Source organism: Dipodomys merriami, unplaced genomic scaffold, assembly GCF_024711535.1.
Source record: "Dipodomys merriami isolate MVZ:Mamm:240054 unplaced genomic scaffold, mDipMer1.0.p SCAF_1, whole genome shotgun sequence".
Classification (NCBI taxonomy): Eukaryota; Metazoa; Chordata; class Mammalia; order Rodentia; family Heteromyidae; genus Dipodomys; species Dipodomys merriami.
In genome coordinates this window covers 44,738,205-44,751,311 of record NW_027202270.1, presented here as the reverse complement: position 1 = coordinate 44,751,311, position 13,107 = coordinate 44,738,205, and the positions used below count along the sequence as shown (strand labels likewise).

At 39.2% G+C, this 13,107-nt stretch overlaps 1 protein-coding gene across 3 annotated transcripts in view; it reads right to left on the bottom strand.

The window, feature by feature from the left end:
- Positions 1–7,886: 7,886 nt before the first annotated feature.
- Positions 7,887–13,107, bottom strand: part of Tlk1 (tousled like kinase 1) — a 119,436-nt gene continuing 114,215 nt past the window's right edge. For all 3 annotated transcript variants that reach the window (XM_070021102.1, XM_070021113.1, XM_070021123.1), the window contains 2 exons: positions 12,315–12,422; positions 7,887–9,686 (listed from right to left, as the gene is read on the bottom strand). In XM_070021102.1, the coding sequence (XP_069877203.1) occupies positions 9,510–9,686; positions 12,315–12,422 (285 nt within the window). In that variant the 3' untranslated portion in view covers positions 7,887–9,509. The remainder of the gene's footprint in view (positions 9,687–12,314; positions 12,423–13,107) is intronic.

The following is a 13,107-nucleotide window of genomic DNA, read 5'->3' as shown; positions in this document are numbered from 1 at the left end:
ATCTACGGAGCATAGACTTAAAATCAGATCATAGATTAAAAAATGAGCCTGGTGCAAGGCCAGTCATCTAGCCATCTAGGCTGAGGAAGGAGCGCCTAGCTTAGGAGGGTTACCAAGTACCTAAGCCTCTTGCCCTCTTTCAGGGTGTGGCATCCTTGAGCCCTCGGCTGCCGGGTAGTCTCAAACCAGAAGTCTCAACGACTTCCTGCAAGGAAGGGTGGTCTCCGGGCTGCACGTGGCCTGGCAGATCACACACTTCCCTGTCTCTCATGAGGCACCTGTGCCTATGACCAAGAGTGGCCCCAAGGGACAAAGGTTATTCGGCCTCTGCCAACCAAGCCCAAAGCTTTGTCTTCCTTCCTTCACCACCCATCTTGGGAGTGCCCAAGATCAGATGTTTTAGAACTTGATCCTTAAAGCTCCCCAACAAAATTGTTTCTATCATGAAAGTTATCAAGTAACTATACATTTCGAAAAGCTCTGCTAAGTATGATCTGCAGAAGTCAAAGGTAGTATTTCTTGCTAGATGCTAGAGGCTCAGTCCTAGCTATTCAGGAGACTGAGGTCTGAGGACTGCTATTCAAAGCCAGCCTGGATGGACAAATTCAAGACAATCATCCAATTACCCATCAAAAGGCTCAAACTGTGGCTCAGGTGATAGAGTGCTAGACTTGAGCAGAGATGCCTTGAGTTGAAGCCCCAGGAATGATACCGAAAAACAAACAGACCCAAAAGGTACTGTACCATACATGAAGTCTGCTCTAACATTTTAAAGACTCACAAACACAAGATTATAAGAAAAGGATGAGATTGACACTGGAAAACACAAGATTGTAAGAAAAGGATGAGATTGACACTGGAAAACATCTGAGGAAGTGCCGCTGTGGCTCAAGTGGTAGAACGCTCGCCCTGAGCTGAAGAGCTGAGGGACAGCGCCCAGGCCCAGAGTTCAAGTCCCACAACCAACAAAGAAAAACAAAACAATAACAACAACAAAAACATCTGAGAGGGGCTGGGAAGGTGGCTCAGTGGTAGAGCGCTTGCTTTGCATGCCTGAGGTCCTGGGTTCGATTCCTCAGCACCACATAAGCAAAAAGAAAAAGCCAGAAGTGGTGCTGTGGCTCAAGTGGTAGAGCGCTAGCCTTGAGCTGAAGAGCTGAGGGACAGCGCCCAGGCCCAGAGTTCAGGCCCCACAACTGAACCCTCCCCCCCCCCAAAAAAAAATCTGAGAACTCTAGTGACCATGCTGTCAGGATGGTGCTGGAAAACTCAACTCGTGATGTTTCATCCAGCTGAACTTTTAGAAGCCTGGTTGGGGGAAAGGGCAGTAGGCCTGGATGACAGCCTAGTTATGCTGCATCAGCAGCTTAGTGAACAATGAACTCTCTCCCACTTTGTGCCTACAAAATGGGCATAAAATAGGCATACTTCAGGGCTGACAGAGCACCTGGTGTACGGTGTCAACAAATGCCCGGTTGTCCTTTCCTTAGAGGACATGGCCCCACAGGGGTTCCCTGCCTTGTGCATGGAACCACGTTAGGTAAAAGATGGATACCTGTGCTTTTTCCCATATGTAGAAGCTAGGAGCCAGTCCAGACGTAGACTAGTGAAGCCTAGAACCCACAAAGAATAAGCAGGGGAGAAGGAGGGTAGAAAATGCATGCCAAAGTGGAGTGAGCTCCATTGGCCCACACACAACACAGCAGAGTTCACAGTAACCTTCTATATTTTTTTGTTAAGAGCTAGAAAGCACAGCAAGGCTCCAAATGACAAGAGATGGAAAGGGAACCACACCACACAGATTTCAGACTTGTAGGGAAGGAACAAAACCCCCCAAAGAAACAAAAACCAAATAATTCTAACACTTTTATGATGTCATCTTGGCTACGACTGTGGAAAATTTACATGCTAATATTTTGGACTATCAATTATCGAGCAGTATTTGCTAAATTGTATTAACTGTGTATGGGACAGTATAATAATCAGGAGGTAAGAGACAGATACGTCTTAGCCAATAGGTATTTCTTACAGAGACCATTAAACTCAATTTTGTGGCAACTGAAACTTACAGTAGCTATTAATGTTTTCATTGCAGTCTCCCAACTCTCCCAACCAGTGAGGCCAAGCAAAAGTTGAGGCACCTTGCTCTGTGCAACAGGAAGGGCTTGCCGAAGGTTTATATGACAAGTTCAAATCAAGTCACTTTGTTGTCGCTTGAGTGTTGCTGAGCCAGGCCAATTAGCAATGGCATGGTGTCATTCCCCGTCTCACAGTGTATACCTGAGGGCTTTCCTAGGGTGATTCTTTATAATGTTCAGATGTTATCTCTGAATGTTGCTTTTCTATTTTGCTTCAGAGATGTGGAGTTTAATTTATACAATTTTCCCTGTGGAACATGAAATGTGACCAGCAATTTCCATGGTCGGCATCCATCTGTGTTGCAAGAAAATCTATTATTTGTCTAACCCTTACAAATAAATTGATTAGGTAAGACTGTTAAAATTTACTAATTTTGTATTTTTTTTAAAAAATAGAGCAAATTGTAAACTACTTTAAGTTACATTTTAACACAGCTCTTTTTCTCTAAGGTTCTTTTACTCTTTCATGGAAATTGAAAATGTAAAGATAAATGTTTGAGAACTAAACAGATTCAACAAAAGAGTCCTCTGTCCATGTCACCATGCTGTTTCATATTTAAAGTTTTTCATCTTACCTGACATTCACAGGATACCTCATAATGCCCTGGTCATTCTTCCAACTTCTATTTCTTTTGAAAATTTATAGTAAAAAGTATGCATATGAATGGCTTGGTACCTCCGGGAAAGAAGCTTATCATCTTCCGAACAAAACCACTAAGTTAAAATTCATCATCAGAACAAAGTGTTAGCAATTCTTGTTTTATCAGGCCAGAATGCACCAGAAATTATTCAAGTTGGCTTTGGGCAGAAAACACTTTGAGATCCAAATTAAAGTCCCTAAACTGAGGGAGAAGCTTCTCCCTAAACAGGAGAAGCTTGGGAAGCACAGAGCACCCCACAACCGCCCTGCTGCTATGATGGATGGCAGATGGCAACCTTCCCCTCAACTACTCATGCCCGGAGCCTGCCAGGTGTCCTCTGACAAGCAGGGTTCCTAAGAGGTGGTTATGTCCAGGTCTGCGCTATACTTGGAAGATAACCAGACCAGTTGGTTAAGTGGCTGCTCTTAAGAGTCCGAGTCCCTTCTCCCTACAGGCAATCCCTGCGCCTCGGGGCCTTCCCCACAATGGTGCTGAGTCTCCTTGGCCTCTCTTCTGCACTGCAGGATCCGTGCTACATCAGATGGGAACACTTCTAAGCCCCATATTTTTCGAGCTAGGTACTTGTGAGGTAGGTGCTGTTAGGAGAATTTTACAGATGTAGAAAATAAGCTTCCTCAATGAAAGTACTGACTCCTCAGAAGCTACACAACTATCAAGGAACAAAGCTGAGAGCAAAGGAGGCTGCAATGCTTGGTAAGAAATGTATGCATTATCCTGCCCATGTAATTGTAACCCCTCTGTACAGTATGTTCACAAATAAAATTAAATTAAATTAAAAAAGCCGAGGAGGGCAAGCTCTCCGACTCCCAAATGCATGGTTTCTCCAATTTTTGAGCTTTCTGAATCTTTTTACAAGGAAGCCTTGGATTTAATCACTGGCAGACTAGAAGCTGGTCTAAGGATGTAAAAGGATATTTCCAACACCCAGAATATGACTGTACATGTTTGACTCAATGTGTTTTCAGAACACTCTTGAGGCTTCAATTGAAAATGGACCATATAGTCTAAAAGAAAATTGAACTATACACCAGATTGATTCTTAAAAAGTAGCTACTCAAGCCTGGTGCTGGTAATCCTAGCCTGAAATCCTAGCCACTCAGGGGGCTGAGATCTAATGATCTTGGTTCAAAGCCAGCCCAGACAAGAAAGTTTATCAGACTTATATCCAATTAACACACACACACACACACACACACACACATTCAAAAGCCACTCCTGCAGCCAAGATTTCATGTGTGTGGTATGCAGTGTATACACTGAACACAACATGCAGGTTATTCTTGTGCCTTAAGAGGATGTGAGACAGTTCATAGGGCTATGATGAACAATTAGTGACCACTGGCAGAGAGGAGCAAGAATCTACTTGTGTTCCTGATCAAGCCAACGAGACATGTTCCCAAGGAAGGTGAAGGGGACTGCTCACTGATGGATTCATCTCTCAGCGGCAATGAATGCAGGAGAGGAAACAGCCTGTGACTCTCTGTGCCTTATCTAGAATGAGTTTGGGACACTAGGCCTGCTCTCGTATCACCCACAGCCATCAGGGCTCTGCTCAGACAGCATTCCTTACCCAACACACAAAGAATTCTTAACATGTTTCTTTTATGGTGAGTCATGCTGTAGCTATTTAGCTTGATGTCTGTTACCACTGAAGACAAGAGGCAACTCAGTTTATGATAAAGTGAGATGTAAATGCTAACGTGGCAAGAACATCATACAAGACTCCAAAAGTTCTTTACTTTCTGATCCTGCTGTTTACGTGCAGCTTTACCATTCCAAGTCTATTTCCTCCTTTTTAAAATAGTGCAACCCACTCATCTTAGTTTAGATGTCTGTTACTAGCATAGGTAACTTAGGAAAGTATAGAATTACTACTGATGAAACATCATAAAAGGCCAAAGCAGGTTCCTTTTGGTAATTACTGTACACATCGTTACAATTTTTTTCTAATGGTTTTCAAGTTGCTGTTTCAAATTAAGTTTTCTAGAAGAGTTTAAATTACCATAGGAACCAGAAGCAGACTGCTCTTAATACATAAGGCAAAAGGAATTATTTTTGAATCTTAAAGTGTGTGTGTGTGTGTGTGTGTGTGTGTGTGTGTGTGTGTGTGTGTGTGTGTGTGTGAACGCCCGTCTTAGGGCTTGAAATCAGAACCTGGGTGCTTTTCCCCCAGCTTTTTTGCTCAAAGGGTAACACTCTACCAGCTGCACTTCCAGCTTTTTGGTGGTTAAGCAGAGATAAGAGTCTCACAGACTTTCCTGCTCAAGCTGGCTTCAATTCTCCTGTCCCAGCCTCCTTAGTAGCTTTGACAGGCATAAGCCACCAGTGCCCAGCTTAAGAGCAGCTTTTATACATGGCCCATACTATGTGCTGATCTAAGTGATTTAAATAGATGCACTTATTTATAGTTCACTATGCAAAGAGGTACTTTTAGTATCTTCATTTCCAGATGAAGACCCTGATCACAGGTGGTAGACGGTTGTCAACATCTGAATCCAAAGAGCAGGGTTCCAAAAAAATCTTAAATTTTTAGCTTGGTACTGGCATAAAAAGCAGGCCTGAAGTACAACGGAATAGATTAGAAGACCTAGAAACAAACCTATATATTTACAGTCAACTCATATTTGACAAGGAGGGCAAAAATATATATTGGAAAAAAAAAGATTGCCTCTTCAATAACTGGTGTTGGTAAAACTGCCATGGTAGAAAAATAAAATTGGGTCCCTGTTTGTTACTTTGCACCAATATCCACTCAGAATGGACCAAAGACCTCCAAGTTTCAGACCTGAAACTTTGAAACTACTACAAGGTGGAGTAGGAGAAACACTAGAACTTATCAACATAAGCAGAAACTTTCTGAATGTGGCTTAGTGGTAGAGAAAAAGCTGTGGCTCAAGTGGTAAAGTGTGAGCCCTGAGTAAAAGAAGCTCAGGGACAGTGCCCAGGCCCTGAGTTCAGGCCCACGACTGGCCACAAACAAACAAACAAAATATATGGACCTTATGAAACTCCCCTCCCAAATTAATAATCCAATCAATAAATGGGCAAAGAAGCTATATAGAGCCATCTCAGAAGAATGTGCAAGAAACGCTTGAGGAAAATGCTCAACATCCCTGGCCATAAAGGAAATAAATGAACTGAGGTTTCATCTTACCTCAGTAAGATGGGCCAGTATGGAGAATTCCAACAATAAAAAACTCTGGAGGTGCTGTAGGGAAAAAGGAACCCTATTACACCATTAATGGCATTGTAAACTAGTATAACCACTCTGGAAGGTGGTTTGGAAGTTCCTCAAAACACTAAGCATAGATCTTCCTTTCAACTCAGCCATATCACCCCTGGGGACATTGCAAGCCAGATATCATAAAGACACTTACAGCTATGTTCACTAGAGAACTAGTGACAATAACCAAGTTATGGAAACAGCCCAGATGTCCGATAATAGATGAGCAGATCAAGAAATTGTGGGGCATATACACAATGTAATTTTACTGATCCTTAAGAATGAATAGTATTATTTGCAGGGAAATGGGTGGACCAGGAACAAATAATGGTAAGTGAAGCCATCCAGGCTCAAGGTGACAAATGGCCCATGCTTTCTCTCATTATGTGTAAGTTAGATGTAAAATACAACTAGGCATGATAATACACTTAGGGCTCTATGCATTTATACCCAAACTCCTCAAAACAACTAGTTTGTCAAAACCAATACCTGGAAGTGGAAACATGTTTTAGGGGAGGTGCAAAGTGGGGGCACTGGAATGGAGGAAAGGAGAACAAATGCAGTCAATGTTCATGTACACTATGTAAAATAATGTACGATGTAACTTGTGAGTAACAATGAGAGGCATAAAACTGGGAGGGGGCAACAAAGGAAGGGATAACATTGACCAAGAAGGTCTATGACTTGATTCATCTCCTACATTCTTCACTTTAAAATGAATACTTTTGTCAATGAAACTATCATTTTATGACTATTTCTGTTCATTTCCCTGTCCAATCCTGTATTTTTCTCCTTTTTTGGAGACAAGGTCCCTCTATGTGGCCCAGGCTGAACATAAACTTGTAATCTTCCTGCTTCAGACTCTTACCTGCATTTGACACTAGCAGTTATTCTTGTTCATTTGGAAATAACAGGGTAAGCCAGGGTGCCGGTGGCTCATGCCTATAATCCTAGCTACTCAGGAGACTGAGATCAGAGGACTGCGGTTCAAAGCCAGTCTGGGCAGAAAAGTCCCTGTGAGAATCCTATCTCCACTTAACCACTCAAAAACCTGAAATGGTGCTGTGACCCAAGTGGTAGAGTGCTAGCCTTGAGCACAAAGAGGCTTAGTGACAGTGCCTGGGCTCTGAGTTCATGCCCCATAACCAACAAAAAAGAAAAAAAGAAAGAAAAAACAAAATAAAGAAAATAATAAGGTGAAGAAGTGATATAGGTCTATTACTACTCATTCAACTTTGTTGTTATATATTCACTTTGCCTGTGTATGAGGCGTTGGAGAATCAACACAGAGCCATGTGCGTGCCAGGAAAGCATTCTACTATTGAGCTACATTCTCAGCCCCTGTTCTTTGTTTTCTTTTTCCTTTTTCTTTTTCTTTCTTTTTTTTTTGAGACAAGGTCTTGTTATGTAGCTGGCCTCAAACTATTGAACCATTTCCTAATTGCTGGTATTATAGGCATACACCATGATGCCTGGCAACATATCCAAACTTGGCATTTAAGACTTAAATAACAGTTACTTTGTCAATATAGTACTTTATGATTCTGAAAAATGTAAACTCAAAACAAAAAGTTGCAGGCAGCATCTGAAAATGCTCAACAATGTTAATGTTTCATGACTATGTCAGTGATGATACGGAATTTTGCTCTTAATGTACAGAAGTACAGGTATATCTTTTAAGCCACTCCTGATATAGCTAAGTGTTACTTACCTAGGATCAGCTTTGGTAAATGGTAAGTTTTAGAGCTTGAAATAGTTTATATTTCTTTTCAAGAATACTTAAGGATTTTTTCAACAGATTCTTAAGTATTAAAGTCAGTTCCTAAATCTTGAAAGCTGTCTTTGAATGTAATCTTCATAGTCTTTACATTTTAACTGTCATTATTTATTGTTTTGGCTACATTCTCTACAATTTCAGCAGCATCTTAAAGAGACAATGTGTCTATGTACAATGAAAAAAACAAAATGGCTTGCAACATGAGAAATAAAAGCCACAGTTTGTACAATATTAAGGGAATCTGTGGTAGGTATAGCCTCCGTTTTCTGCAACATGGACAGCTTACACATGTAAGTATTAGCATCATGAATGTGACAATAAAGAGTCTTTACAGGAGTGAAATAACAACATCCTGAAAAATATTGGTTCTACCATACAAAGCAATTAGAAAATGTTCACATTTTAACTAATCTGTACAAACCACAAGAAACTTGTTTATGGGACCATCATCCCACCTTGATGATAAGAACCTTCTAGAAATGTAGAATAACCACGAACAATTTATAAATCTAATATCTATGTGCTCCACAGCCCTAGAACCGAAGAAACTGATTTGAAGAACTCAGTATGCCCAACACGGATCACTTTTACATGCCTTGATTGTTAATGAATGCTTGCTTTAATGTCTCTCTATGATGTACAGTCAACTTGCACCTTCAAGGAGGTCATTTGATTTTCAGCAAAGAAGCAACATCATTTAGCAGCAATTAAAGCGCCTTCAAGAAGACTTAAAAAAAATACAATATCCAATTTAAAAAGCCATATTTTTAAACATTTGTACAAGAATAAGCTGCTGAAACTTAGTAATTGAAACAGGACATCTGTACAATAATTTACAATAAGAGCTAGAAGGGAATTTATCATTATCCTGCATAGAACTGGACTGCTTTTGGTCACATATTGTCTCATTTTAATGAACAAGGCCTGGTAACAAAATAAAATGTTAACAATTCTAACAGGTTGAAAGCACACTGGAGATATTATAATTTAGTGAATTCAACTGATCTCAAAATAAGCAGCTCTTTGTGTCAAAAGTATGAAGTATCTAGGAATAACAGCTCTTTCTTTTATATAACCAGTGGAAAAAAAAATGGACAAATGATTTCGAGGTACAACTTGGTAAGCCAGAATAGGCCAATGACAAAGCCCACCTTTGTCTAAAGATTCTAACTCCCACATTCTATTATTAGAAAATACAACGGTCACTGTCATTCAGTTCTTACTTTGGTTTCAGCAGATTAACTGCCAAATGCTGAAGATGTATCCAGGCACTGTAGTTCTTGTGTTAGAAATAGGTCTCTTATTTTTCCATGTTTGTTTTTAAATAATGAAAAACTACCCTTCATATTAGAACTCTCTAGTAACAATCAAATATATTTAAGTATTATAAACGTTATTTACAGTGTTCCCCTAAATAAACAAACAAATAAGCTCCGCATTTTTTCTATCTATCTCAACATGGCACTCCTGTTTCTGCATAACAGGCAGCCATCCTTCACTGCTCAAGGTCAGAGTAAGAAGTGTGCATTTTTCACCGTCCATGATCCACTCTCATACAAATGATGCTACAAAGAACTTCAGTTCACAAACAGTTCTTATCCATGTCCTTTTTTTAAAAAAAAAGAAAACAATAAAACACTCAAATGCTCTCAAACTCAAGAATGCATCTGGAAAAAATTCAAAGATATCATGCCAATCTTGGAGGCAAGTCAGAAAGTAATTATGCTTGAAGAAGGGGGTGTAGGGGATGCTGTCAGCCCAGCCATGTGTAGGTTTCCTGAAGAATTCGATCTTCTCATGTGTGGGAGAAGGTATGGGTCATTTGCCAGTTGGTGCACATCAAATCGATCTTCTTTTCGATATGCCAAACAGCGTCTAATAAAGGCCTTAAAAAAAAAAAAGGAAATTCTTGTGCCAATTGCAACTCTCCACTCACAATTTGTAGTGCCACACTATAGTCTAAATTATTATTACTACCCTTTGAATTTACTGCTGGAAACTTGTATTTTTGCTTACAAAATTCTTAAGGCTTTTTGTTCTATTTTTCTTTTGCTAAACAATACACTTACCACATTCCATTTTATTATCAATTTAGTTTGCCTAAATTATAAGCCATTTTTAGTCATAGTACATTTTTCTACTGAGCATAAGGACTTTGCTTAAGTAGAAATACCATTAAAGTGACCCTCCCTTTAAGGTTTCTGTTTGGTCAGTTCTGTGCATCATTACAGTTTTGGAAAAACTAAACTATGGAAGATAGTCACTATTTTCCCCACTGTTACTTATTTGAAAATAGGTCCTTACAAAGAAACTTCATGGACTCAAGTATATTTTTGTGAAAAACACTCAAGTTACAAGTGTATAACACAAGATGAATACATTTATGTAACCAACAATCAGATCACGAAAAAGAACGTGGTCACACCTAAGCTCCATAAGCCTCTTCCTACTTTCCAGGTACTGGCTCAGACCACAAGTGAAGCAGGGTTACCTCCTTTACAATGACTAATACTGTAACTGAGTTTTCTTTTCATTTGCTCTGAACTTTTTGTAAACAGAATTACAGAAGTATGTTATCTTTTGATGGGCTTCTTTCACTCAATGTTGTATTTGTGAAAGTCATTCATTTGGCAACAGATAAAATGTTCTCAAGTGATAACTGGTAAAAAATTATGTCCCCGTTTAATGGTGCCACCAGAAATATTAGTTTCATTTTGAAATTTCTAACTACTTCATAAATTCACAAGTTAAAAGATGTACAGGGAAAAATGCAATGAAGATATCATTAAATAAATGTTTCATCACCACAGCAAGGTGATGATCACCACAGCATTTGTACCTATCTTTACTTTTTTTTTTTTTTTGAGGTCCGGTCATGGGGCCTGAACTCTGGGCCTGGGCGCTGTCCCTCAGTTCTTCAGTTTAAGGCTAGCACTCTACCACTTGAGCCAAAGCGCCACTTCCGGCTTTTTTCTTTTTGCTTATGTGGTACTGAGGAATCGAACCCAGGGCCTCAGGCATGCAAGGCAAGCGCTCTACCACTGAGCCACATTCCTAGCCCCAGCTAAGATCTTTTTAAAGGAGTCATATTTACCCTAAAAAATAATTCATTAAGTCAGTATTTTTTGGTGATGTAGTGGGGTTTGAACTAATGGGATCCAACCATTACATCCTAAGATAATTTTACTCTCATCTTTTTAATTATCAAAATATTCTAACCATCACTAAATAACTTGATGACATAAAATCCAGCATATCTTCAATTAAAAAGGCTACTATGTCTATAAACACTTAATGGTACTTACCCACACTAAGAATAGCAAGGAGCCATGTGCTAGTGGCTCATACCTGTAATCCTAGCTATTCAGGCTGAGCTATAGGATTGTGATTCAAAGCCAGCTTTGACAGAAAGATCTGTGAGACTCTATCTCCAAAATAATCAGCAAAAAGAAGGGCTAAAGAAATATAGCGCCAGCTGAGCAAGCAAGTGAGCAAGTATGAGGCTGGGACTGGCAAAAAGTTCAAACGCTGGGACTGACTTAAAGAAGTAATAGAAATATAAGGTTGGAAGCATGGCTAAATTGATGGAGTTGTCTGCCTAGAAACTGCAAAGCCTTGACTTCAAACCCCAGTACTGACACACACACACACACACACACACACACACACACACACACACACACACACACACACACACACACACACACACACACACACACACACACACACACACACACACACACACACACACACACACGAAAATATATAAAATATACTGTGCTTGCTTATAAATTGTTCTTATGGGTTGATATATTCACATCAGAAACTTCTTTACTTTAAGAATTTTATGGACTTACAAAAGTGAAAACTCTAACAAGAGTCACCAAGAAGTGAGCTTTGTGACAAGTATGACAAAGCAGGAGTAAACATACAAAAATCAAAGTCCAAAAGGATGAAAATATGCAGCATGAGAAAAATTCTATTATTAATCCTATTTCCTATTGTGTTAATTCATAGACATATATGTGATTAGAATGTGGTTACAAGTGAAGATGCCAGGACATGGACTCTATCACAGGCATGAACACTGTGAGCCACATCTGTGCTACCCCTTAGTTGGCAATACTGTGTCTGTTTTCCCACTTGACAAAATAGAAATAACTAAAACAGCTATTCTTCATAAGGCTGTATGTATGTAGGTTTAGTTACTGCTGCTTTTACTTTCTTTTATACTTAAATTGTCAATATTAACATAAAAACATAAAAGCTATCAGATCTTGTGGGGGCTTTTCCCCCTAAATTTTGAAAGCTGACATGCACAAAGAATCAGAAACTATATTTGGGTACTTAAAAGATGAAAAATCTCCTTTTTCCGAGGAAATCACCAGCCCAAGTTAGTGATTTCAGATCCCTGCAGTGGCAACTCCAGTGACTGTACTTACTTGTAAGTACTTACCATACTGTAAGCACAAGTGAAAGTTACTTCAAAGACTTATTTAAGATGAGTTTAATACCTTGGCTTCACTGCTTACAACTGGTTTTACAGGGAACTGGACTTCTGTGGCTTTTAATATTGTATTTTCTTGAAGAATGTCTTGTTGAGATTGATTGTGACCAAATGGCTTTAAAAAAATGATGAGAAGTTTATCTCACAAAATATTCAAAACTAAGATATTACAAGTGAGTTTCCAAACTAAATTATTTTGGTACTAAAATCTTATCCTTAGTTATGTAAAATTTAGGATGCAGTCTCAGAAACAAGATTATAATTGATTGTAGGCAGAGAAAGTTTATGAAATTATCTAATCATTAACAGATGAAACACTGTTAAGAGAAAATAATACTGTTGCAATGTAAGTTTAAGACAAAATAGCTCTAGGTGTGGTCTATGGGATGTGGGTTTGGTCATAACATGTTATGAACTTCTGGAAAAGCCCCTTAACCTCTCTTTTCATATAAGGTCTATAAGGTGGGATATGAGCCAAATATTATCTGCAGCAACTTGCACTTCTGACTAAAATATTTTAAAAAGTTTGGAAGGAATTAAGACTATATTTAATAGTATTTTTCTGAGGAGTCACAGGAGGAATTATACCCATTATAAACTCTGTAGAGGGTGAGATTGTGGTGGGTGTTAGAAAAAGTGAACAATGAATAAAATATGTGTGTTAGGTAGGTAGGTAAGCAGGAAGGAAGACAGACAGATCTAGATGGACAGAAAATAAACTGTGAGAGGGAGGATAGCCAAATAAACTGGTATGACATTAAAGTAATTTTGATCCAAGAAAGAAATTGAGAAGCCTGGAT